This window comes from Heptranchias perlo, chromosome 25 (assembly GCF_035084215.1).
Source record: "Heptranchias perlo isolate sHepPer1 chromosome 25, sHepPer1.hap1, whole genome shotgun sequence".
Lineage (NCBI taxonomy): Eukaryota > Metazoa > Chordata > Chondrichthyes > Hexanchiformes > Hexanchidae > Heptranchias > Heptranchias perlo.
In genome coordinates, this window is record NC_090349.1 from 13,498,244 (window position 1) to 13,525,609 (window position 27,366).

General features: G+C 43.9%; 1 protein-coding gene across 4 annotated transcripts in view; it reads left to right on the top strand.

The window, feature by feature from the left end:
• The window catches only part of LOC137342042 (calcium-binding protein 1-like), a 91,167-nt gene that overhangs the window by 29,611 nt on the left and 34,190 nt on the right, over positions 1-27,366 (top strand). The window contains exons 1-2 of one of the 4 annotated variants that reach the window (XM_068005654.1): positions 25,473-26,061; positions 26,747-26,947. The exons of 1 other annotated variant lie outside the window; for it this stretch is intronic. In XM_068005654.1, coding sequence (XP_067861755.1) covers positions 26,017-26,061; positions 26,747-26,947 — 246 coding nt within the window. In that variant the 5' untranslated portion in view covers positions 25,473-26,016. Of the gene's footprint in view, positions 1-25,472; positions 26,062-26,746; positions 26,952-27,366 lie in introns of those variants that run through there. 2 more of the 4 variants (XM_068005655.1, XM_068005656.1) reach the window with 2 other exon arrangements.

A 27,366-nucleotide genomic window follows, 5' to 3' on the forward strand; every position in this document is an offset into this window, starting at 1 on the left:
AGTATCTATCATTGATGTCCATGTGTTATCTTTTGGTGCTGCCTCAATGCTTTATGTTGGACAAACACCCACTATCACTATCACTATTTTAACAGAGTTGTCAACCTATTTAAAATAAACTGGTTGATGACTGCATGAAAGTAATACACAAAGGAATGCTTTAAGCAGTGACATTACCAGAGGAAATTAAACCCCCTACTCCCCTCCCCTGGACTTTATCTTTTAGGATTATCTGCATTGTCTCCACAGTGCTGGATAATCTGATACCAACGTGGTGCTCAATTAACTGATCAGAAGTAATTTAACATGCTGGTGTGTTTCTTTAATGCGTGGGCTAAGTTAATTGTTGACCAAGTAGATAGCTAGCTAACAGCTGTTAAAGTTGATCCTGTGAGACATGTGGGATTAGCATGTCAATCTTTCACTTCTGGGACCTGGATTCAAATCCAACCTGGACCAATAGGATGAAAACCATCTTTCTAAAAGCTGTAAAGGTCCTTACATGAAATGTGTTTGGATGGCCATAACCCAGTATAATGACATGAATGAAATACTTGCATTTATATAGCACCTTTCACGACCTCGGCTTCACAGCCAATGAAGTACTTTTGAAGTGTAGTCACTGTTGTAATGTAGGAAACGCAGAAGCCACTTTGCACACAGCAAGGTCCCACAAACAGCAATGTGATAACAACCAGATAATCTGCTTTAGTGATGTTGGTTGAGGGATAAATATTGGCCAAGACACTGGGGAGAACTCCCCTGTTCTTCTTTGAAATGGTGTCATGGGATCTTTCTCGCCCACCTGAGAGGACAGACGGGGCCTTGGTTTAATGTCTCATCCGAAAGACGGCACTTCCGACAGTACAGCAGTCAGTACTGTACTGTACCTTCACCACACAGACAGAAACGGTTTAGGAGAAAGGTCGAATGCCACCTTCTCAGGGCAACCAGGGAATGGGCAATAAATACCAGTCTTGCCAGTGACGCACACATCCCGAGAATGAATTTTTAAAAATGGACAGTGAGACTGCTAGTGAAAAGGTTCCACCAGCAAGAGAAGCAGTGCATAGTTTTGGCACTGGGAAGCTATAGATAGTTTGGACTGGACACAGCACATTGGAGTGCTGCTGTACACAAGAAGAAAGAAAAATTTGCATTTATATGTCACACATCTCAAAAACATCTCAAACTGCTTCCTACGTGAATTACTTTGGAGTGCAGTGACTGTTATATTGGTAACACAGTGGCCATTTTGCATACCGCAGAATCCCACAAACAGCCATGAGGTGAATGGCCAATTGATCTGTTTTTGGTGATATTGGCTGAGGGAACAATGTTGGCCAAGACAGCGAGGAAGCTCCCTACTCTTCAAATAGTAGGAATCAGCCATGATCTTATTGAATGGCGGAACAGGTTCGAGGGGCTAAATGGCCTGCTCCCGTTCCTATGTTCCTAAATAGTACATTGGGATCTGTTCCATCCATCTGAATGAGACCCCAGTTTAACATCTCATTTAAAATGATACCTTCAACAATGCAGCATTCCCGCAATGGAGTCTCACCTACATTGTGTTCCAATGTTGGAGTTAGAGGGTGTGGGGAGAAAATTGAACGTACAACCTTTTGACTCGGAGGCAAAAGTGCGACCAACCGAACCAAACTGACACCGTCATAAATGCTAACACTTAGGCTAGAATAGGAGACGTACTTTCTGTGTACTCTAATCCTCCATTGATTATAAATAAAAAATAAATAAATTTTATATTTGATACTGATTTTTCCAGTGATGAACTGGCAGCCGCACACTGGGATATGGGTCAGTTCTACACAGGTCAGTATGGGTCAGTTCAACACAGGTCAGTATGGGTCAGTTCAACACAGGTCAGTATGGTTCAGTTCTACACAGGTCAGTATGGGTCAGTTCAACACAGGTCAGTATGGGTCAGTTCTACACAGGTCAGTATGGGTCAGTTCTACACAGGTCTGTATGGGTCAGTTCTACACAGGTCAGTATGGGTCAGTTCAACACAGGTCAGTATGGGTCAGTTCTACACAGGTCAGTATGGGTCAGTTCAACACAGGTCTGTATGGGTCAGTTCTACACAGGTCAGTATGGGTCAGTTCTACACAGGTCGGTATGGGTCAGTTCCACACAGGTCAGTATGGGTCAGTTCTACACAGGTCTGTATGGGTCAGTTCCACACAGGTCTGTATGGGTCAGTTCTACACAGGTCTGTATGGGTCAGTTCTACACTGGCGGGTATGGGTCAGTTCAACACAGGTTTGCATGGGTCAGTTCCACAATGGTCTGTATGCGTTAGTACTACACAGGTCTGTATAGGTCATTTCCACACTGGTCAATATGGGTGTGGGTCAGTTCAACACAGGTCTGTATGGGTCAGTTCAACACAGGTCTGTAGGGGTCAGTTCTACACAGATCTGTAGGGGTCAGTTCTACACAGATCTGTAGGGGTCAGTTGAACACAGATCTGTAGGGGTCAGTTCAACACAGGTCTGTAGGGGTCAGTTCAACACAGGTCTGTATGGGTCAGTTGAACACAGATCTGTAGGGGTCAGTTCTACACAGGTCTGTAGGGGTCAGTTCAACACAGGTCTGTATGGGTCAGTTCAACACAGATCTGTAGGGGTCAGTTCAACACAGGTCTGTATGGGTCAGTTCCACTTCCTTCGTCAATAAAACTATCCAGCTCCCTCCTTGAGTTTGCTGACATTATCCATCTTCACTATCTCCCTGAGCAGTTCCACACTGATCCCTCTGTGTGCGTACATAGAATTACATAGAAATTACAGCACAGAAACAGACCAACTGCTCTGTTCCGGTGTTTATGCTCCACACAATATGGTCAGTTCCACACTGGTCTGTATGGGTCAGTTCCACACTGGTCTGTACAATATGTACAGTTCCACACTGGTCTGTGTGGGTCTGTTCCACATTGACTTGTACAATATGGTCAGTTCCACACTGGTCTGTGTGCCATGGTCACTTCCACACTAGCCGATATGGGTCAGATCCACACTGGTCTGTGTGATGTGGTCAGTTCCTCACTGGTCTATATGGGTATGGGTCAGTTCCACACTGATATCGTAGTGGTGAATATTCCTAACAAGATATTTTCAGGAGGGTACATTGCTTCGTCAATATACCCTCCCGTACATTACGGTAAAATTGTCATATTCGTACAGTACTGTAATGGACTGTGGGCTGTACAGCTGTACAAGTCCAATGAATCTCCAGGGTATTTTTGGGTTTGTTTACTTTTTGTGTACAGGTGAAGACCAGTGATGGCGTGTGATGTCATTGACATTAACCTGTCCCCCTCTCTACAGGGCTGTGTTGTGGGCTTTGTGAGAGGGGGCCCCCATTGTAATCGGTGTCTGTGAAGGGGGTCCAGACTCTTCAATATTGTCCCCGTCCTGGGCAGAATCCATACATCACGTGCTCTGACTGGCATGTGTTCTACAGGTGCCTGATCCATTTTCTTTGCCTAGAGGCAGTATATGGGACAAAGCAAACAAAAAACAATATTAGTTTTAGATTCTGTTTAATCATTAAATACTGAGCTCACTAAAGGAGGGATCTCAGTTGTGTAAATGAACAATTGATAACTCTTCAAATCTGCAAGACTCGAATATGGAGATACTTAAATAATGTTCCGTCACCTTGGAATATAACATATGCATTTTGTTTCTTAGTAAATGACACTGGATTGTCATGCTCTCTTGCCTGCGTACTGTGTTCTATGTCCTGTCACTTAAGTGGACATGACAGATGCTGCTCTGTGTACAGTGGATTTTAGTGTATTTTGTCAATTAGATAGGTTTCATACCACTGGAGACACATTACCCAGTAAATAGAGCGGATCTTGGTAGTGACAGTGACCAATGCCATTTGTTTTAAGAATGTGACAGATCCATAACTCACTAATAGAACTGTCTCTGATGTTGCTGTTATACATTTAAAAGGATTTGGCCACAGAGGTAAATGGCTGCATTGGAGGAGGCGGGGTGGGGGGGGAACTCGTAGATCCTTTCAAAAGGCTTCAAAAGTATTTCAACTGTGTATATTTCTATATGAATGTGTAGCTAGGCTTGGTGTTGTAATAACTTAAACCGGTTTGGTTAACTGCTTGCTGGAAAGGATTTCTTTTTGTCGTTAGCCAGATACGCAAATTGTCCGGGGATACACAAATTAAATGGCAATTCTTTCCTGCCTATGAAATGTGGATGACCCAGCAGCCTTTGAGCTCTGCTGACAAGTTACAGATCCTGTGTCATATGTTATTTTAGGGGCCTTTCCTATCTTGGTCACTTAGAGCCCATGTGATGCCTGTCAAATATTAAAAGGTGCAAAACCCAACCAGGTGATAGAACTAATTAACCTGTTTCCCAGGTCATGGAGAAAGGGACAGAGCTGTTAGCTCCCAGAAGAGTGTCCTGCTAGCAGTACTCTTGTCTAGTGTGGCGGATTTGCTTTGTCCTGGAGCTGTGAGAATCTGCTTGAATCAGTTATCTGAGTTTTGTAGGGCTACCACTGGTCTCCCACAGTAACTATGGCAAAAGACTGGCAGAAGCCCCAGCTATCTTACACCGTTTCTCTGGGGTTTCTGGCAGTCTCCTGCCGTAGTTGCTCTGGGAGACTGGTGGTAGCCCTGCAAAACGTCAGGACTTATATGTGATATCCTCAGTCACTTCCTTCGTCAATAAAACTATCCAGCTCCCTCCTTGAGTTTGCTGACATTATCCATCTTCACTATCTCCCTGAGCAGTTCCACACTGATCCCTCTGTGTGCGTACATAGAATTACATAGAAATTACAGCACAGAAACAGACCAACTGCTCTGTTCCGGTGTTTATGCTCCACACGAGCCTCCTCCCATTTTACTTCATCTAACCCTATCAGTATAACCTTCTATTCCTTTCTCCCTCATGTACTTATCTAGCTTCCCCTTAAATGCATCTATGCTATTTGCCTCAACTAATCCTTGTGGTAGCGAGTTCCACATTCTAACCACTATCAGTGTAAAGAAGTTAAACTACCTGATCACCTTCCCTCTTCTGAGCTTGAATCCATGCTGTCAGTTATAGATTGTGTCAGTGTTGCTGCATAAAGCAACTGGAGAAATTCTCACCCACGATGGCTTATACCAAATTTGCTCTCAATAGACAGGTTATACAACACTACCAAACACACTCTGTACAAAGAGTGTAGCGTTATTCCAAGCTGACATTGGTAGAGCATTTTCTGTAAAACAACCAAGGCTTGGAACACACCGTCAGGTGATCCAGTATCTTTGATCTGCTTACTATGAGAATGAACATTTCCAAATGTATTTATTTTGGCTTTGTTTTTGTAATTAGCCTCCCCACCCACCTCCCATTCACATTGCCCAACTTGGCCAGAAGAGCAGACAATCCAGCTGGTGAGCACCTCCACAGACACTGTGAGTGCCACTCCTTGTTTGGCAAATAGAGGCAACCTGCCTAGATTTAATTCCTCAAAGGATCCAGCTCTGATGGTCAAAACTCACCTTGTCAAGGGAACCCATGTACATATCGTAGATAGGCAGTTTCAAATGAAGATCAACGATTCTTTGTGGAGCCCAGGAATCATACATTATGGGCATGATTTTAGCATGGAAGAAGGGAGGGGCAGTAACAATTGCAAAAATCTAAAGCCCGTCTCCAACCAGCCCATTTCTGATTTTCATGGGGGAAGGACAAGAGGTGGGCGACCAATTAACTCTTAGGAGGCGGGTTGGGCATTAAAAGCTTTTAAGGAGTCTGCGAGCCTCCATTTTCTAAGCTTTTTTTCATTTTAGCCTCTGGGGGCCGGGATTCCCGGGCCTTCGCCTTCACACCCTTGTGAGAGGAGGCGAGAAGGCCCGAAACCGCAGGTGAGTGCCTTTGTAGTACTTCTTGTGGACCCGGAGGAGCAGGAGTGCTTCCCCCAGGCCCAACAAGCTTACCTGCAGCGACCATGCCCCCACCGATCTCCGACCCCCCCACAATCTCCGACCCCACGATGACTCACTTCCCCCGATGACTCACTTCCCCCGATGACCCCTGACCCCGACCCCCCAGTGACCCCTGATCCCCACCCCCACCCGATGACCCCCCCCCCAATCTAACACTTACCTGATCACGTCCTCTTCCTGGTTCTTCTCCCGTCTGACTGAGAGCCAACCTGTCAACCAAGCCGGCCTGTCGGGCAGGAAACCAACAAAAAAGGAAAAACCAACGTCCTTACGTCAAAATCGTAAGGATGTCCGGGAAACCCGTACTTCCGGGTTTCCCATCAGGAATTCCACCCCTCACCACGCTAAAATTATGCCCAATGTCTCCACTCTTCCTTTATGCAGAGTTCTGGGCCGCCTCAGTCTCCCAGGGCTTTGCATGTTTGCAATAAGGAGCTGGAGAGGAATCTCTCAGAGTTTTCCTGAATTGGCCACAGGTTTTCTCCACCACTCCCCGGAGGTGGCCTGGTTGGGTTTGGGTACATAGGACCCCAATTGCAATTCTGGGGTACAAATGGGTGGAACGAGCACTGGCTTGGCGCACACAGCTCACCAGCTGCATGCAAATGAAGCCTGAGCCTCAAAATGGCTTGGGCCACAACAGGTGGGCACACACTGCCCACTGACCACCTGTTATGCGTCTAAACTTATTGATTCAGAAAACGTGAGGGTTCGGGATTTGTGAGTAAAGTATTGAATCCACCATTTTCTAATTAGGAAAGAGTTCCTCTGTAATTTATTCTTGATTGGCAGCTTTGCACTCATCTTCTGTTCAAATGTCTGTGTAACAATGTTGAGCTGATTCTTATCAGGCAATGCCACACAGTTAGAGTTCTTATAGAAATTAGCTACTCCTTCACCTGTGCTTACATATTCACTACTTTTGCAGAAGAGTCTATCCTACATTACGACATTACACTTCAAAAGTACTTCATTGGCTTTAAGGCACTTTCGGACGTCCTGAGGTCATGAAAGGTGCTATATAAATGAAAGTTCTTTCTGTCCCTGTTTTGCAAGTTAAGTTTGCGTTATACAAGCTTTGCAAATTGTAGCTTAATGCATTGTGGTGTGCGGCCACTTACAATAACAGTTAAACTTGCAGATAGTGCAACCCTCCTTCCTGGTCAGTGGGTAGGGCTGAACTAAAGGAACGTCACAGGATGAAGGCTTCATGCAGTATTAATGTGAAATTGATAGTGTTGCAGGAAAGGGAACTTTCAGCACCTTTACTGCTTCCAAACAGTGCACTGTAATGTCATCAATGCTTCGGCAAAGTGATCTGCTGCTGCACCAAACTCTCTCAGCACAGAGAGGAGAAGGATCCCTGTCCTACACGTCTTCCAAGGTCTGTAGATCTAACAGTTATCATTATGATTAATGTTGTGTCATCCACTGTCAAAATCTGAACGAATCTTTATAACTTTTGAGTGTGTGTGCTGTCAGCTTATACTGTTAAAGTTCAGACAGTGTACATACAATGTTAGTGTGTCCTGACTCAATGTACAGGACTTCTAAGGAAGCATCCATTGTACTATCATTCCATGTGTCACCAGGATAGGATGCAATTCTACTTCCCACTATGACACAGGGCAGTTCCCCACAGATACTCCATGTTGTGTTTCTGCACTTCGTTTGCTACCTTTTTTTTATTCATTCATGCGATATGGGCGTCGCTGGCAAGGCCAGCATTTATTGCCCATCCCTAATTGCCCTTGAGAAGGTGGTGGTGAGCCCCCTTCTTGAACCGCTGCAGTCCTTGTGGTGAAGGTTCTCCCGCAGTGCTGTTAGGTAGGAGGTTCCAGGATTTTGACTCAGCGATGATGAAGGAATGGTGATATATTTCCAAGTCGGGATGGTGTGTGACTTGGAGGGGAACGTGCAGGTGGTGTTGTTCCCATGTGCCTGCTGCCCTTGTCCTTCCAGGTGGTAGAGGTCGTGGGTTTGGGAGGTGCTGTTGAAGAAGCCTTGGCGAATTGCTGCAGTGCATCCTGTGGATGGTACAAACTGCAGCCACGGTGCGCTGGTGGTGAAGGGAGTGAATGTTTCGGGTGGTGGATGGGGTGCCAATCAAGCGGGTTGCTTTGTCCTGGATGATGTCGAGCTTCTTGAGTGTTGTTGGAGCTGCACTCATCCAGGCAAGTGAAGAGTATTCCATCACACTCCTGACTTGTGCTTTGTAGATGGTGGAAAGGCTTTGGGGAGTCAGGTGGTGAGTCACTCATTGCAGAATACCCAGTCTCTGACCTGCTCTTGTAGCCACAGTATTTATGTGGCTGGTCCAGTTAAGTTTCTGGTCAATGGTGACCCCAAAGATGTTGATGGTGGGGGATTCAGCGATGGTAATGCCGTTGAATGTCAAGGGGAGGTGGTTAGACTCTCTCTTGTTGGAGATGGTCATTGCCTGGCACTTGTCTGGCGCGAATGTTACTTGCCACTTATCAGCCCAAGCCTGGACGTTGTCCAGGTCTTGTTGCATGCGGGCACGGACTGCTTCATTATCTGAGGGGTTGTGAATGGAACTGAATAGTGTGCAATCATCAGCGAACATCCCCATTTCTGACCTTATGATGGAGGGAAGGTCATTGATGAAGCAGCTGAAGTTGGTTGGGCCTAGGACACTGCCCTGAGGAACTCCTGCCGCAATGTCCTGGGGCTGAGATGATTGGCCTCCAACAACCACTACCATCTTCCTTTGTGCTATTTATGACTCCAGCCACTGGAGAGTTTTCCCCCTGATTCCCACTGACTTCAATTTTACTAGGGCTCCTTGATGCCACACTCGGTCAAATGCTGCCTTGATGACAAGGGCAATCACTCTCACCTCACCTCTGGAATTCAGCTCTTTTGTCCATGTTTGGACCAAGGCTGTAATGAGGTCTGGAGCCGAATGGTCCTGGCGGAACCCAAACTGAGCATCGGTGAGCAGATTATTGGTGAGTAAGTGCTGCTCGATAGCACTGTCGACGACACCTTCCATCACTTTGCTGATGATTGAGAGTCGACCGATGGGGGGTAATTGGCAGTAATACACAGGCACATCTCTGTCTCTCTGACCGTTAGGCACACAGCTCAGCTGAGTGGGTCAACAACTATTTTGATTCAGCCATGCAGGAGGTTTCAGTGAGGCCAAGCCAACGCTGCCAGAGTAATAAACCGACTGTTTAGAAACCGGGCATTTTCTCAGGAAAACCAAAAGTCACAAATATATTACTATAATAACAAAATCTACATTTACATAACTGTATTACAACAACAACTTGCATTTATATAGCACCTTTAATGTAGCAAAACATCCCAAGGCACTTCACAGGAGCATTATTGAACAAAATTTGACACCGAGCCACATAAGGAGATATTAGGACAAGTGACCAAAAGCTTCGTCAAAGAGGTAGATTTTAAGGAGCGTCTTAACGGAGGATAGAGAGGTAGAGAGGCGGAGAGTTTTGGGGAGGGAATTCCAGAGCTTAGGGTCAAGGAATCTGAAGGTATGGTCGTCAATGATGGAGCAATGAATATCGGGGATGCGCAAGAGGCCAGAATTGGAGGAGCGCAGAGATCTCTGAGGGTTGTAGGCTGGAGGAGATTACAGAGATAGGGAGGGGCGAGGCCATGAAGGGATTTGAAAACAAGGATGAGAATTTTAAAATGGGGGCGTTGTCGGACCGGGAGCCAATGTAGGTCACCGAGCACAGTGGTGATGGGAGAACGGGACTTGATGCGAGCAGTAGAGTTTTGGATGAGCTCAAGTTTATAGAGGGTGCAAGATGGGAGGCCGGCCAGGAGAGCATTGTAATAGTCGAATCTAGAGGTAACAAATTCAAGGATGAGGGTTTCAGCAGCAGATGGGCTGAGGCAGGGGTGGAGATGGGCGATGCTACGGAGGTGGAAGTAGGCAGTCTTGGTGATGGAGAAGATATGGGGTTGGAAACTCAACTCAGGGTCAAATTGGACACCAAGGTTGCATATGGTCTGGTTCAGCTTCAGACAATGGCCAGCGAGAGGGGTGGAGTCGGTGGCTGAGGAAACGGAGTTTGTGGTGAGGACTGAAGACAATGGCTTCGGTCTTCCCAATATTTATTTGGAGGAAATTTCTGTTCATCCAAGACTGGATATTGGACAAACAGTGTGACAAATCAGAAGCAGTAGAGGGGTTGAGAGAGATGGTGGTAAGGTAGTGGTTGATGTCGTCAGCATACATGTAGAACCTGATGTGTTTTCAGATGTTGTTGTTGAGGGGCAGCATGTAAATGAGACCTAGGAGTGGCCCAAGAATAGATCCTTGGGGGACTCCAGAGGTAACGGTATGGGAGCGGGAAGAGAAGCCATTGCAGGAGATTCTCTGGTTACGACTGGATAGATAGGAATGGAACCAGGCGAGGGCAGTCCCACCCAACTGGACAATGGAGAAGAGGCATTGGAGGAGGATGGTGTGGTCAACCGTGTCAAAGGCTGCAGACAGGTTGAGAAGGATGAGGAGAGACAGTTTACCATGGTTACAGTCACGGAAGATGTCATTTGTGACTTTGATAAGGGCCGTTTCAGTGCTGTGACAGGGGCAGAAACATGAATGGGGGGATTCAAACATGGAGTTGCGGGAAAGATGGGCACGGATTTGGGAGGCGACAACACATTCAAGGACTTTGTAGAGGAAAGGGAGGTTGGAGATGGGGCGGTAGTTTGCAAGGATAAAGGGGTCAAGGATGGGTTTTATGAGGGGGGTGATGATGGCAGATTTGAAAGGGAGGGGGACAGTACCTGAGGAGAGGGAACCTACCTTTTGACCAAGCTTTTGGTCACCTGTCCTAATATCTCCTTATGCGTCTCGGTGTCAAATGTTGTTTGATATCGCTCCTGTGAAGTGTCTTGGGACGTTTTACTATGGTAAAGGCATTATATAAATGCAAGTTTTTGTTGTAAAAGGTTAAACTAATTTGCATCTTTTCTTCATTACCAAATATCTCTGCAACAATACTTAGTGTTAGTGAAAAGGTTCTGTTTAAGTGACATGTTTAAATTCAGGATATTTATTCAGAATTTCGCCCCTGCCCCCCAACTTGAATCATGGTTCATTTCTTCCAGGGTGTCCTTCCTTTCCGTTAAACCTTTCCCAGCTGTTCTCGTGTTGTCTCTCAGATACACATTGGCCAGGAATCTCCTCGGATCTGCTGCCGTAACTTCCCTGGGAGCGTGTGGCGGAGACTGCTTACGGCGGGCAGATCGCAGCCAGCTCCTAGGAAATTCCTGGCCCTCGATACAAGTAAATTAAAAAACGCAGCTGCCCTGACCACTCAGAACACATTACAAGAAACATATTTTTAAAAAATCAGCATTTCAAGTGCAAAGCTTCACTTATCGCACATGCAGCTGCAATCTACGTCTATATAACTTTACAGCCCATTAAATATAATCAGATATATTGATCTGTATGAGTCACCTTATATTAAATAGTGCAGGTGGATTCAGTTGATTATTTCAGCATATTTATTTGCTAGTTATGCTTAGAACCAGCTAAATGACATTGCCTTTAATTTAAATCAATGTTATACTTTCCATTTAAATGTGGGTTTGGCGTTAGGAGTGAGCAAAGTATAAGAGTGCTGTCTTTTGGATAGGACATTAAACAGAGGCTTGTCTACCCTCGGGTGGACGTAAAAGGTCTCAATGCACTATTCAAAGAAGAGTAGAGGAGTTCTCTCAGTGTCCTGGCCAATATTTATCCATCAACCAACATCACTAAACAGGTTATCTGGTCATTATCACATTACTGTTTGTGGGACCTTGCTGTGCACAAATTGGCTGCCATATTTCCTTTGGGACTCCTGAGGTTGTGAAAGGCGCTATATAAAATGCAGGTTCTTTCATTCTTTCTAATTGTTTTCCTGATAGGACAGTATGTTGTAAACTCTCAGTAATGTAGGATAACTCATAGCAGCTTTCAATAGAGGGCAGTCAGAGAAAGATAGATGTTGGTAAAAAGAGCTTGAAATATAAAGAGAGGAATGAAGAACTGATTAAAAAAAAAAGCCATGAGTGATGGAAATCTGATTTTTTTTTAATGCAATGAGCTGCCTGAAAGGTGGGAGCAGATTCAACCGTGACTTTCAAAAGGGAATTGGATCTCATTTAAAAAGGAAAACTTTCAGGGCTACAGGGAAAGAGCAGTGGGAGTGGGACTAATTGGATAGTTCTATCAAAGAGCCAGCACAGGCATGATGGGCTGAATGGCCTCCTCCTGTGTTGTCAGATTCTATGATTCTATTGACCTCCTATTCCCTCAGTCCTACCTCGGCCCTTCACCTTGGTTTCCCAATTTTCAAAAAAACCTCTCTTTCAGGGGGTGACTGGCCTACACTGCACTTTGAGCACATTCAGTTATGTTTCAGGTAAAGGAGACCCATATGAAGATATCACTCACTTAGAGTCCATTCAGTCAAAGCACCAGCAATAAATTAGTGACAAACAGTTGAATCTGTCGCGGTAGACCACCTGTCTACAAAGACCACCTTCAGGCCATGCTGGAGATGGGTGCTCGAGGCAGGTGACAGTGTACTGGGAAAACCAGCAAGGTAAAGGAGAGAGAGGGAGGAAGAAGGGAAGGCAATAATCAAATTGAAAAAATGAGGAAGAAATAAAACTGAATAGACATGGTTGTTAATTACTAGAGCTCTCTCTGCAGGCTGTAATGGGGAATAACACTTGCACCAACATTAGACACTCGTGTCCTCTGTGGTTGTAACGTCTACATGCGTCTTTTAGATTGGTTGAACTTTTTTTCCAGTTTTGGAATAAGATGCCACTTATTGTTTTGTGAACAATATGGTGGGATAAAAAGAGCAAAGGAAAGGACAATTGAAGGAAATCATTCTTAAGGGGAAAGTAAGGGAGATTACAAGGGCTGCTGTATCTGCTGAAAACAAGTGAGACTCAGCAAAGTAATCCTACCCAGGTCCTTTAACTATCTGCTGGTTTGTGAGCAAGTAAATTATATAATTTATAATTATATGCATAATTATACATGATTATATAATGTATTATTATTTAAGATATAATAATGTCTTATTGTATATCTTATAATAGCTCATGAAAATTATATAATAGATTTGCATATTATGTACCTCAGTGCCCTACTGAGGTCTTGTTGGCATGTTAGTAATGTGGGTATCATCACACGCTGATAAGGTATGTATGAAGTATTAATATAAATTTAAACTTTACCTCCGCTCCCTGCCCCAATCCCCTCTCTTTTCCTGAAGGTGCTGGGTAACTTTCATGGATACACATCTGCTACCTCAAGCAAGCGGGTGTGAGCCTGGACAGTGGGTTGTGATACGACTGTTGGATCAATGGAGGTGTCACACCCAAGCATTTCCATATGTAGCTGGATTGCAATGGAGAGTGGGAACCCTGGTTTATTTTTCACCTCCCTCACCCAGAGGCACTGAGGCCAAATGTGGCACCGGCCCCCCCGCTACCCCCCACCCCGCCCTACTGCCACCAGATCGCTAACCCAGCAGGGACTGGATCTCCCTGGTCTGTAGAGCACAGGGTGGTGCATTTACTCACAGAGCCGGGGGGAGAGGGCGGGAGCGGGGGGCAGCTGAGATAAAATTCAAACAAATCATTTTTCCCATGGTGATTACACACGGTGATCTATTACTCAGGTCACCGTACCATCATGTAATTGCCGGTCAATGTTCACAAATGTACCAGGGCATCCTCTTACCCCAACCCTGCTCAAGCACACTGTTTACTGCGTTCCTGCTCGGGGTGTTTAAGAACTGTGACGGGGGACAGACGGCGGCATCTTCAGCCTTCGTCAGCTGCGAGCTAAAACGAAACAAATGCAGATAACCGTTGGCGACATGCTCTTTGCCGATGACTGCGCGTTACTCGCCCACACTCTCCGGCACATTCAGCTTCTATCCGACTGCTTTGCTCAGGCGGCACAGCGTTTTGGCCTTGCAATCAATTTCAAAAGGACTGAAGTCATGGTACAGCCCATGCCTGGTCACACACCCCTGCGGTTACCATCAATAACCATTTAGGGTCATGGATAAATTCTGCTTCTTCAGTATCGTTCTCTTGCAAAATGCCACAATTGGTGGTGTCACTCACTGGATTGGCAGGGCCAGCTCCAACTTTGGCAAACTGGAACGGAGACTCTGGCAACAAGGAGAGGTTAGTCTGCCAACAAAAGTCACTACATACCAAGCTGTTGTCCTCACTGCCCGATATGATGGTTCTACTACCACCGTCACATCAAGCGACTTGACCATTTCCACTTGCGCTGCCCATGGCATATCACTGGTATCAAGTGGCAACATAACTGGAATTGTGGCCGCAATCAAAAAGGTCCAGTTGCGTTGGTGTGGCCATGTTCGCTTGCCTGATTTATAGAACTCCCAAAGCCGTCTTCTGTGGCGAGCAGCAGTCTGGACATCGTAAGAGATGGGCAGGTGAAACTCTTTAAAGACACACTAAAGGCCATCTTGAAATCTTGCAGTATTAACCCCAACACCTGGGAAGGCACAGCTACCAACAGATCACGATGGCAGCATGTCTGCCGGGTCGGTTTGAATGAATTTGAGACTATGAGGTTACGGGATCTGGTTGCCAAGTGCATGGCACAAGAGGCAACTTATCTATTGGCTCCATCTGGCTTTCAATGCAAAATGTGCGTCCAGGATTGGGCTCATCTCTTATCAGTGCACCCATAACAACTGAGACTCACCCGAAGATTTGACAGGAGACTCCTTCACCAAAGCACTTTTAAGAATATATTTATTTTTTAAAATTATGAAGGGGTTTGATAAGGCAGAGGTGGAGAAGATATTTCCACTTGTGGGGGAGTCCAAAACTAAGGGTCATAAATATAAGATAATCACTAATGAGTCCAATAAGGAATTCAGGAGAAATTTCTTTATCCAGAGAGTGATTAGAATGTGGGACTTGCTACCACATGGAGTAATTGAGGCGACTAGCATAGATGCATTTAAAGGGAAGCTAGATAAGTACATGAGGGAGAAAGCAACAGAAGTATATGCTGATAGGGATAGATGAAGAGGGGTGGGAGGAGGCTCGTGTGGAGCATAAACACTGGCACAGACCAGTTGGGCCGAATGGCCTGTTTCTGTGCTGTAAATTCTATGTAAATGACGATAAAATATGTTTTTTTTTCCATTCTTGTGCTGGTTTAGTACAAATTGAAAAATAAAACAATTAATATACAAGGCAGATATCATCATTTGCAGACCAGTGGAGAATCAGTACAAATCAAAGTCCATTCCAAAAGTACACTGAACATGTGGAAGAGCTGAAGGGCAAAAGAAACAGAAATCACATTTAATTCATTGGGCAGTGAAGATGCAGCTGTAGGGTTGAGATTTGAATCCTGGGGGTTGTCAGAAAACACATTTTGAATCCATTTGAATCACAGAGTAGTTAAGCGGGAGGTGACATTAATGTCATAATGTTGTATAGCGCAGAGGATACCAAACTACGGCGGGGGGCGGTGGGACTTAAATGCCCCAGGCAATTTGCCGAGGCAATCAGACCCTCAAAGTCCTGGTAATCCAACCTACAAAGCATGGATACTCCAACCTACAAAGCATGGACACTCCAGCCCATGAAGACCAGGCAATCCGGCCTACCAAACCCAGGCAATCCGCCTACCAAACCCAGGCAATCCGGCCTACCAAACCCAGGCAATCCATTTGTGTTTGTATTTCTTATTTGTTGGCTCGTCCTGTTTGAATTTTGTGGCCCTAATCTTTACAAAGGGCTGTACTTAGTGCGATTACCTCCTCAACACATAAATCCTACAGTAAACATAACGGGACGGTTTCCTTCAAATTTCTAGCAAAATCATGAAAGTGTTTTAGAAGAAATAGGGACCAGAGGAAATCTTCCCCCGTGAATTATAAGGGCACAATTAAATCAGGCATTTACAAGGAACAAATTGCCGTTTGTCATTTATGATCTTTAACAGCGAGTATGTGAGTCGGTTGTTCCACTGCAGGGGGCGTCACAAACCCAATCTTGTCCTCACCTGACATCCACACATGCCCATTTCCAATGAGGTTGCTGAATAGTGATCAGCAGTGAGCAGCCTGCTGGAATTTCCTACCCCTAATTGTAATGCCCCTACTGTCCCCCCAGCTGAGAGCGAGGATTGAAATTTGGACTTTCCTGGTCCATGTGATTCAGCTACTCACTGCCTAAACTCACTGAGCTGCCAGTAGAGCACCAAGTGCATGGTGGCAGTGAACTAATACTGTTAAAGGAAACATGAGGGTAGAGCACCATTCAATGGGAAACATCCATCAACAACCAACAGTGTTGGCAGCAATGAGCCCACACATTAGCCCAGGGGTGATTCGAAAAGGCAGGTGTTTTCATTTCCTTTCATTTCCAAGCTCCATTATCATAAAACTCATAAATAATTACTTAAACACCTCTTTATTTAGATGCCTCTTTAAAGCTATTTTCTGAATATATTTTTCAACTATGTAATAAATGGACGCATATGGAGTAAAGCTTCTGTAGAATAAAATCAACAGCCCCGATCCCTCCAAACTTACAGCTTCTTACAGATGCGTTAGTGCTGCATTGTTCCCTTCACACACAGCGACAATGCAAAAATAAACATTCAGAATCATTATAGACGAAGGAAAGGACAAAAGTAGTGACGTAAAAAGGAAGCTGATTATCTGGGAAAAAATATAAAACGTTTTCAGCTGCTGTGCTCCTGTCAACAGTTTTGGGTCCCGACGGACCAACGCTGGGAAAGGAAACCTTATTTTCAATCTGATTCAGTTTATTGAACTCTTAACAATAAAGAGCCATTGTAGCTTTGTGCTGGTGTAAAACCAGCTTCACTTCATAAAAATAAAATTCGCAAGAACATTGTATTACAGACACAATGACACATGTTTAAATGAGAGTGCTAAGGAGAGAATTGCTTAATCGATTTAAAGGGGAAAAGTGCCCTACATGTTGCATAATCTAAAATGTTGACACTTGGCAGTACACTTATCAGAGTCCATCTTGCTGCAGTTCATGCTCTAAAACTGCTGGTTAGAGGTAGCCCAAGAGAAACAGACAGGAGTCTTTCCAACGTGATATTGTGAATGGGAGTGGGACTTCATAACGTCACATCAGAACAAACTAGACAATGAAGAAAATCCAAACATTCCCCATCTTTTCCTGTCACTAAACCCATAAACAGAATGTCCTCCACACTCAGAATTACCGATATTCTTTGATGAGCAATCTGTTAAGTGACTTCTACCTGTGTTCACACCACTATCTGAGGTAATGAGAATGTATAGACTGGAGTTTTTAAATTGGGAAACCAAGGTGAAAGCCAAGTCCAAGGTTGAAAAGAATAAAAAGAGGAAGAGAAGATAAATCAGAAAGTACTGATTAGAGCCAAGTTTGGGTTTAAAAGCCTGAAGACTGTAGGAGGAAGAATAGGCTGAGGAAGATATGGGGTTGCACGATTCTGAGGTGTTGGGAAAGACTAATTCAGAGTAGCACACTGTGTAATGAATGGGAGGAGGAAGAGCATGTAGAGCAATGTATTTTTGGAGCAGGAAGAAAAGGGAAAAATGAAGAGCACTGACTTTATTAGTATTAACAAAATAAAAAAGACAAGAAAATGTGTCATGGTAATAGAGATGAGAGAAGGGTTGCCTATCAAACATCTTGGAGGAGAATTTCCATGTCTTCTCCTGATCTTCAGCCAGATCTTCGATTGGCGGAAGCCCTGGAGAAACGGTATCAATAACTGCTTTTAGCCATTTACACCGTTTCTCCGGGGGCTCTGCTGAAATTACGACAGGAGAACCCCTCCGCTTCCCCGAAGAAATTCCAGGCACTTGTAACTCGCCCAAGTGAGCAGATAGAAGAGTCACCCCAAATATAAAGGCAATGTCTTGGACAGTCTTCAGTGTGTTAGAAAACCAAGAGTTGTTGAGCAGAAAAGTTTTGACACGAAAGAGGAAACCAAGCTTTTTGGAAGCAGCTTTGGTAACGGAGGAGATGTGGGGGTCCCATTTGAGATTAGAGAAGATACCAAGACTGAGAGCCATCAAAGATAAGAAGTGGTAGCTTCTGGTTAGACTTGAGAGAAATGAAGAAACAGTGCCATTTGAAGAATTGAAAGAAACAAGATTTTCATTGCCCCATTGACGAGCATAGAGGAGATTAAGATGTCCTCCTGTTAATTTGAAGTCATTTTTATGCTAAGAATTTATTTAATTCAAAGCAGTAAAATGTAGTGATTCAACCATTGAACTGCGAGAGCTGGTTCAATCTGGAAAAACTCGCTGAGCATAGAATGGAATCATGAACAAAAAAGTGGATAGGGCTGGTGGTGAGTGGAGGAGATTATTGATATGAAGAAAGGTAAACAGAGTGGGAGAAGGGACAGAGACTTGGGGACCCCCCGAGGGCTATCAAGGGATAGGGAGCAAGGGCGTGAAAATGGAGTTGAGGTGCAGATTAGCCATGATCTAATTGAATGGCGGAGCAGGCTCGAGGGGCTGAATGGTCTACTCCTGTTCCTAAGGTAATGGAAAAAGAGTCAAGAGGATGAGCCATCAATTACAGCACAGACTGAATGATTCAAAAGGAAACTATAGCCAGGTAGAAGGCCATATTAATGGGAATTTGTTTAGAAGTGCAAAGCCAGTCGAAGACTGAAGATGTCCAGGGCAATTGTAGATAATTTGCCAAACTCTTCAAGGGCAAGCTTCCAGAGCTATACAACGCAGGTAACGAGATCGTAGTGGACCAGCCATGCTGGAAATCATATGGCCATTATGCATTGACTGATGGATAATTTGAAAGTTAACATTTTTCACATACTAACTTCAGTTGGAATGAATCTGGCTTGAGGAATTAATGTTACATTAGCTAGCGGAATTATCTTTGCTGCAAATGCAAAAAAATCTTGATGAACCAAAAAGGGTGTCTGTGGTTGGGGGAGCAGCGACTGTGGGGAGTTCTGCAAGGGTCTGTCCTGGGTCCCCTGCTGTTCATGCTATTCATAAATTATATAGAGGGGAGGGGAGTTCTTGTAGTATTAGAAAATTTGCTGATAACACTAAGCTATGGGCCCAATAGTCATGAGCACGTTAACACAATTGTATGAAAATCCTTTGTTTGCTATTTTAACAATTGCATTGAAATAGCCATCAGGGGAATCTCATACAAAGTGCCTTAATATTACTGTACCATTGCATTTTTCTATTATTCATATGTAAAAGGACATGTTTTGTATAATAGTCAAAGAAACTCATGATTTAACAGCAGTGATGAACTGGAGGTCATGTAGAGTTCAGCTTATTTTAATATTCACTGAAAATATTCATTAATGGGAATCCGTTATGAACAAGGCTAATCGAGTACTGGAATGTATCTCAAGGGCATTTGACTATAAGCCTATACAAGTTACTGAAAACTAGAAATTCTGAGATATGATATATTTTATGAGGCTGGGGACTCTAGGCTTAAACACACAAAAACATATTGTGTATGTTTAACTCTTGGGTCCTTGGTCATGTGAAATAGTCTATGGCTATTTACCAGCATTACCACAATTTAATTTTAGTCAGTTGAGTGTGTGTAAATGAAAGAACTTGCATTTATATAGCACCTTTTACAACCTCAGGACAACCTAAAAGACTACAGCCATTGAAGTGCATTCCAAGTGTAGTCACTGTTGTAACAGGGAAACACGGCAGCCAATGTGTGCACAATACAAACAGCAATAAGATAAATAATCAGATAATCTGTTTTGGTGATATTGGTTGAGGGATAAATGTTGGCCAGGATACTGGGAAAGCTCACCTGCTGTTCTTCGAATAGTGCCATGGGATCTTTTACATCCACCTGAGAGGGCAGATGGGACCTCGGTTTAACATTGCATCTGAAAGATAGCACCTCAGACAGTGCAGCACTCCCTCAATACAGCACCTGGAGTGTCAGCCTAGATTAGGTGCTCAAGTCTCTGGAGTGGGGCTTCAGCCCATGCCAAGCCTTCTCCTGACATGGAGGAGGTTACTATCTGCTCCAGTAACCAGCTGGTCTTAAAGTCCTCTCATAGGCAGGCTTCTAAAGGGAGTGTGGTGGCGAGCTGTAAGGCTTCCTGTTTACTGTACATGCTGCGCTTAGATGGCCAGGGAAAGACAGAGCACGGGCACTGCATACACGCTGCTTATTAAAATTAAAGTGCCAGTCAACTGAGAACAGCAGCTGCAGATTATAAGTGGTAGTCTATTTTATAATTTAAAAAATGAATTTTACAATAAAATATTTTTTATGAGACCAGTGTAATATAAGACTATAGCAAAAAAAAAGTTTGTTGTGAAATGAAGCTGTATTTAAACTTAAATAGATTAATGCTGAGGGCACGTTTGGAACATTAAAGCAAATTCAATGAAGCTGCGCTCCGGCCTGACACTATTGGCCCCGATTCTCCGACTCACACTGCCATCTAGTGAGTCTTTGCTCCAGCCTCACTATAAACATGAATCAAAAGCAAAATACGGGGGATGCTGGAAATCACTATAAACGTGTCCTGTTGTGGCGCAAGGCTGAGATCCAAACTCCACAGAAGGAGAGAGTTCAGAAAAAAGCAACAAGTTTAATCTGGGATTTGGGGCTCTAATTTATGAAGAGAATTGAACTTGATTTCAGTAAAGGAGATGGAAAGGACACGCGTTTCATTTTTTTTTAAATGCTGAGAAGTTTGGCTGTTTAACTTCGACCGCGAGCATAAAACCAGAGCACAGGAGTATAAACTTAACCAGACCCAGCACGGTTTGGGAATAGGAGTCCCCCACCGAGTTATGAATATGTGGAATATAAACTCCCAGCTAAAGCATAGAGACCTGTGTAGATTGACTCAGATGGATGAACACATGGTGAGGAAAGGGATTGTGGGTTAGAAGGACAAGTATAGCTCTTCACAAAAGAGGGGGAAGATGCAGAGATTGTAGTTAAGGAGGAGGGGGAATGTGAAATATTGGATGGGATAAACATAGTGAGGGAGGAAGTATTAAGGGGTTTAGCATCTTTGAAAGAAGATAAATCACCAGGCCCGGATGAAATGTATCCCAGGCTGCTAAGAGAAACAAGGGGGGAAATAGCGGAGCCTCTGACCATCATTTTCCAATCCTCCCTGGCTACAGGCGTGGTGCTGGAGGATTGGAGGACTGCTAATGTTGTGCCGTTGTTTAAAAAAGGAGAAAGAGATAGACCTAGTAATTATAGGCCAGTCAGCCTAACCTCGGTGGTAGCCAAATTATTGGAATCAATTCTGAGGGACAGCATAAATCATCATTTAGAAAGGCATGGGTTAATCAAGGACAGTCAGCATGGATTTGTTAAGGGAAGGTCGTGTCTGACTAACTTGATTGAATTATTTGAGGAGGTAACTAGGAGGGTCGATGACAAGGTCCCACATGGTAGCCAATCCAAAATTGGCTCAGTGGCAGGAAGCAAAGGGTAATGGTTGGCGGGTGTTTTTGTGACTGGAAGGCTGTTTCCAGTGGGTTCCCGCAAGGCTCAGTACTTGGTCCCTTTTTGTAGTATATAATAATGATTTGGACATGAATGTGGGGGGCTTGATCAAGAAGTTTGCAGATGATACAAAAATTGGCCTTGTGGTTGATAGCGAGGAGGAAAGCTGTAGACTGCAGAAAGATATCAATGGACTGGTCAGGTGGGCAGAAAACTGGCAAATGGAATTCAATCCAGAGAAGTGTGAGGTAATGCATTTGGGGAGGGCAAACAAGAAAAGAAAGTACACAATAAATGGGAGGATACTGAGATGTGCGGTGGAACAAAGAACCCTTGGAGTGCATGTCTGTAGATCCCTGAGGTTAGCAGGACAGGTCGATAAGGTGGTTAAAAAGGCATACAGGATACTTTCCTTTTTAAGCCGAGACATAGAATATAAGAGCAGGGAGGTTATGCTAGAACTGTATAAAACATTGGTTAGACCACAGGTTGAGTACTGAGTACTGTTCTGGTCACCACATTATAGGAAAGATGTGATTGCACTAGAGAGGGTGCAGAGGAGATTTACGAGGATGTTGCCAGGGCTGGGGAATTTTAGTTATGAGAAAAGATTGGATAGGCTAGGGTTGTTTTCTTTGGAACAAAGGAGGCTAAGGGAAGATTTAATTGAGGTATATAAAATTATGATGGGACTAGATAGAGTGGATAGGGAGGACCTATTTCCCTTAGCAGAGGGGTCAGTGACCAGGGGGCATAGATTTAAAGTAATTGGTAGAAGGATTAGAGGGGAGCTGAGGAGAAATGTTTTAATCTAGAGGGTGGTGGGGGTCTGGAACTCACTGCCTGAAAGGGTGGTAGAGGCAGAAACCCTCAACTCATTTAAAAAGTACTTGGATGTGCACTTGAAGTGCTGTAACCTACAGGGCTACGGACCAAGTGCTGGAAAGTGGGATTAAGCTGGATTGCTCTTTTTCGGCTGGCACAGACACGATGGGCTGAATGGCCTCCTTCTGTGCCGTAACTTTCTATGATTCTATGATAATCAAATACTGTGTGGAACAGGGTGAGCTATGAAACCGTGTAACTACCCATGTCTGTCAGGGGTGGCCAATGTAGGATTGTAAACTTGACAGATATTCTTAAGTTTTACTTCATTTACCATAGAGAGGGGAAAACTTTACTTCAAGGGATGGAATGGTCTGGGTAAGGCACATTGCCCAAGGTCAATGCAAGGAATGGGCCAAATGGCCGTAACTTGTTCCATACTATCTTTACGTTCTTATTTTTTGAATGGACCTAACGGCCTTATCTTGGTCCATGTTATCCTTCTTTTATTTTTTTTGACGTTTACGTTAGAAAACTTAAGCAAAGGCCTTATAATTGAGCAGTGATGGATCCCACCAAGGTCACTCACTCTGTTCATTTCAAATCTTCAAATTCCATTTCCCGCCTTTTCTTTCAGCTGTTCAGTTTGAAGCAATATCGCCCACCTTTCAAAGCAGCGTAATTTGCTGCTGGCACCAATAAATCTTTATCACCAATTTTTTTTGGTGTAGATAATACTTGTTACTTTTCTTGTTTCTGATTGGTTAAGTCTTTGGTGGCCGCCTGTGTTTTTCTTCTTTCTAATTTGTTATTTCCTTTTGCCTAAATTTTCTGATTCGCCAATCGTATTCTTCGGCCAAAACAATCAAAGGACCAATCACGTTCTGCAAAAAAAGATGAAAACCAGACAATTCACCCAGTGGGAATTCACCCATTGGTAAACTCTGCGAATACTGGCTGACACATTCCTAGTGACCCCCTATAAATATTGATACGTTTCAAGGAGCTGCTATAAATACTGACACACTCCCAGTGACTCCCTGTAAATACCGACACACTCCCAGTGACTCCCTGTAAATACCGACACACTCCCAGTGACTCCCTGTAAATACCGACACACTCCCAGTGACTCCCTGTAAATACCGACACACTCCCAGTGACTCCCTGTAAATACCGACACACTCCCAGTGACTCCCTGTAAATACCGACACACTCCCAGTGACTCCCTGTAAATACCGACACACTCCCAGTGACTCCCTGTAAATACCGACACACTCCCAGTGACTCCCTGTAAATACCGACACACTCCCAGTGACTCCCTGTAAATACCGACACACTCCCAGTGACTCCCTGTAAATACCGACACACTCCCAGAGACTCCCTGTAAATACCGACACACTCCCAGTGACTCCCTGTAAATACCGACACACTCCCAGAGACTCCCTGTAAATACCGACACACTCCCAGAGACTCCCTGTAAATACTGACGCACTCCCAGTGACTCCCTGTAAATACCGACACACTCCCAGAGACTCCCTGTAAATACTGACGCACTCCCAGTGACTCCCTGTAAATACCGACGCACTCCCAGTGACTCCCTGTAAATACCGACGCACTCCCAGTGACTCCCTGTAAATACCGACACACTCCCAGTGACTCCCTGTAAATACCAACACACTCCCAGTGACTCCCTGTAAATACCGACACACTCCCAGAGACTCCCTGTAAATACTGACACACTCCCAGGGAACTCCTATTAATACTCCCAGGGACCCCCAGCTGATACTGACACATTCCTATGGACCGTTGTCCTAACTTTTTAAAGACAAACTACACCAAAGAAAACCGTGCTATCAATGCAAAACTTTGTTTATATCAGTACACAACTACTGAATCAACATACTATTAAGTAAATATGAGCAGGAAAATACATAAATCTGCCAACAGACGGACGGAAATATGATGTCCTTTCAGACTACCTAGGAGCCTCTTGCAGTACAGCTAAAGTCTAGTGAGCCCCCACCCCCTCCCATTGTTTGAATACCTATGATCAGAGCTCATGCTGAAAGAGTGGCGAGGTACTGGGCGTCTGTGCAGCTGCACCCCAATGAGAGCTCAGGCCTTTAGGAGTGGAGAAAAAAAGAGGGAAAAATTGCCGCAGAAATTTAATATTCACAAACATCCAACAAGTCGGGCAGACACAGGAACAACATAAGACAGTATATTTTCATATACAAGACGGAGAACAATATATATGCAAAGTATTTTCAAATAATAGACAAATCTGTGATCTATGCACAATGATGAACTTCAAGGTATGTGTATATTGAAGTTTCAACACGCTAAAATAAAATTGAAATACACATTCCTTGTTGCTCATTATTGCTTAAATTGAACTAATTGAAGTTCAGAATATTGTCAGTGGTCTCTAAATCTGCAGCTACATCATTTATTTTTTCTGTTCCCTTACTTTAAAAGTGGACATGGCTCCCTTGACCTTCCAGAAATGTACTTAAAAATTCCAACTGAGGGAGTGCTGCACTGTCGGAGATGTCGTCTTTCAGATGAGATGTTAAACCGAGGCCCTATCTGCCCTCTCAGGTGGATGTAAAAGATGCCATGACACACCTTTTCGAAGAAGAGCAGGGGAGCGATTCCGATGTTCTATGGATTTGCATAATCTATCCTTTTTAATTCAAAGTCACTTAATTAGAATTATTTAATAATTCACATTTTAGCTCCAAATCCCCACCTTGCCAACTCATTTATACCACTTCATTCAAGTGACTGGATAATGCAATATTTCAATACAAAGAAATGACTTTGAATCATCAATAGTAGACGGCGTTCATAATCCCAAATGTGATATTTGCCTCATTATCTGTTTGCTTTAGAGCTGTGTTGTTAGAACTGGTGTATGAGTTTTTCTGGTCATCATGTAGCTACATCGTAAATGGGCTGAAGATTTATTTCCGTTTTCTATTTGTAGCCTGACTAGCAATACTGAACAGGAAAAAATCTCACACAGTGAGCAGAGGAATTCACAATACGCCCCCACCCATATAGCTCTTTATATTTGGGGCTTTGGGTGAGTTTTACTGGTGTGGGACACATTCGAGCACAAAGTGACATTCTGCTCAGCATCGCAACCTCCAGCAGTTACTCCATAAAGTTTGCATTCCATTCGTAAACATCATGCTAATGATTCTGTCTTTTGATTGATGTTGCGTCGATTGCTGCCTCGTCATCGACACCCAGTCATATCTTCAAGCTTTGCATTGTATTTAGATAGAAATGCATCACCACTTATACCAATTAGTGTGAAGGGAGAGAGAGAGAGAGCTCGATTCTCCGAATGGTCATTAAAGTCACTTCATCACAACCTCTAAATCCCGCTCAAAATCCGTCGTTCGTCACACAATAATTCATTAGTTTGCCTGGTGGGGCACTAATCCTCGCCGGATTACTCGTCCACTGCCTCATCTCCATCCAACACACAGGCAGCTCCAGCAAACCTACTATCTCATGGATGTGACTTCACGAACGTCTCGGTTTCCTTGTAGGAAATACATTTGATGGGACTGTTTCTAGACGGAATAAGCCCGTTAACCCACCTGTGAGGAAATATGGGGAACTGTGTCAAGTCACCGCTCAGAAATCTGTCTAAAAAGGTATGTCGTACAGTTTGGAACAATTGTTTCTCTTTTTGTAACATCTAAATACTGTGCAAGTGGCGTTCCAGTATTGTGTAAGGTTGTGTGTATAACCTAATGCACAGAGCGATGATCATTTAAATGCATGTTAGGAAACAGTTTATTGGGTGGAGAGACCCCCTTGGACTTGTAACAAGACAATAATCTTGAGTTTTATTGGAGTATAGGTGCTTTGTGAAATCTAAATGCATTTTAAAATCGTGAGTGCACCCTATAAAGTGTTGCTTTGTATTATAACCGAACTCGGCTTGGAGCAGTCGGTTTGGTGTTGTGCACGTGTCGTATTTCCCTAGGAACGCTTGCAAATAAAAACAGAGACATATTTTCAACAGCATGTCTGCGTTACTAAACAGCATTCTAAACAGATTCAAAGTACAGTACTGCATTGCACGGGCATTGAATATTCGAATAGTACTAAGTGCATCGAAAAGGGAAGAAAAATACAAATCCATGTAATGTTTGCCTGCATGTGAGAACTTTTCTTTAGCTCAAATTTAACCCAAAGTTAAAAAAAAAAGCAGACGCCATGCATGTGACCTTTTTTAAAAAAAATGATCAGCATATATTTTTTGAAAGAGAAATGAATGTCCAGCTAGCTGGATTCTAATCTATTTTATGTGTGCTGATGATTGGGGTGCGAAAGATTCGGCATGAGGAGAAAAACAGCTACAAATTAGCCAGGACGTGCGAGGATGCAGTGGGAGCAGGAGCAGAAGCAGCGTCCCCTGCAGGCGGCGAGTACCAGGAGCCCCTGTTCGCCCTCGCTCAGAACTGCGCTCTCATGCACAATCTCCTCGGGCCAGCCTGCATATTCCTCAGGAAAGGATTCGCAGAGAGGCAGGCTGTACGTAAGTCTTAACTGGAAATTATGCATCCATCAAAAGATGTCTCTCCATTTCCACCACATTTCATTCAGACCCTGCCGCATTCCCCCCACCCCCTCTCTCTATTCCCTCCCCATCAGGACCTGTGAGGGCTGTGTGAATAATCTAAACTCATTTGCAACAGGCAGATTAAATATTGGGTATTTTTGTAGGTAAAACGCTTGTTTTTTAGATAATATTTCTAACAATTATAATATGTATCATAAATGTTTTTAAAAATTAAAAGCAGAGCACACTCGAATATGGCTGGAGATTAAAGGTTTCCCTCCAGTGCATTCGGAGATTCTGTATAAAGTACTGTCTCGCTCCCTTTAATTTACACCGAGTTCACCCACATTCACCTCTCACCCACAGTCCAAGAGATCCTTTGTTTTAAATT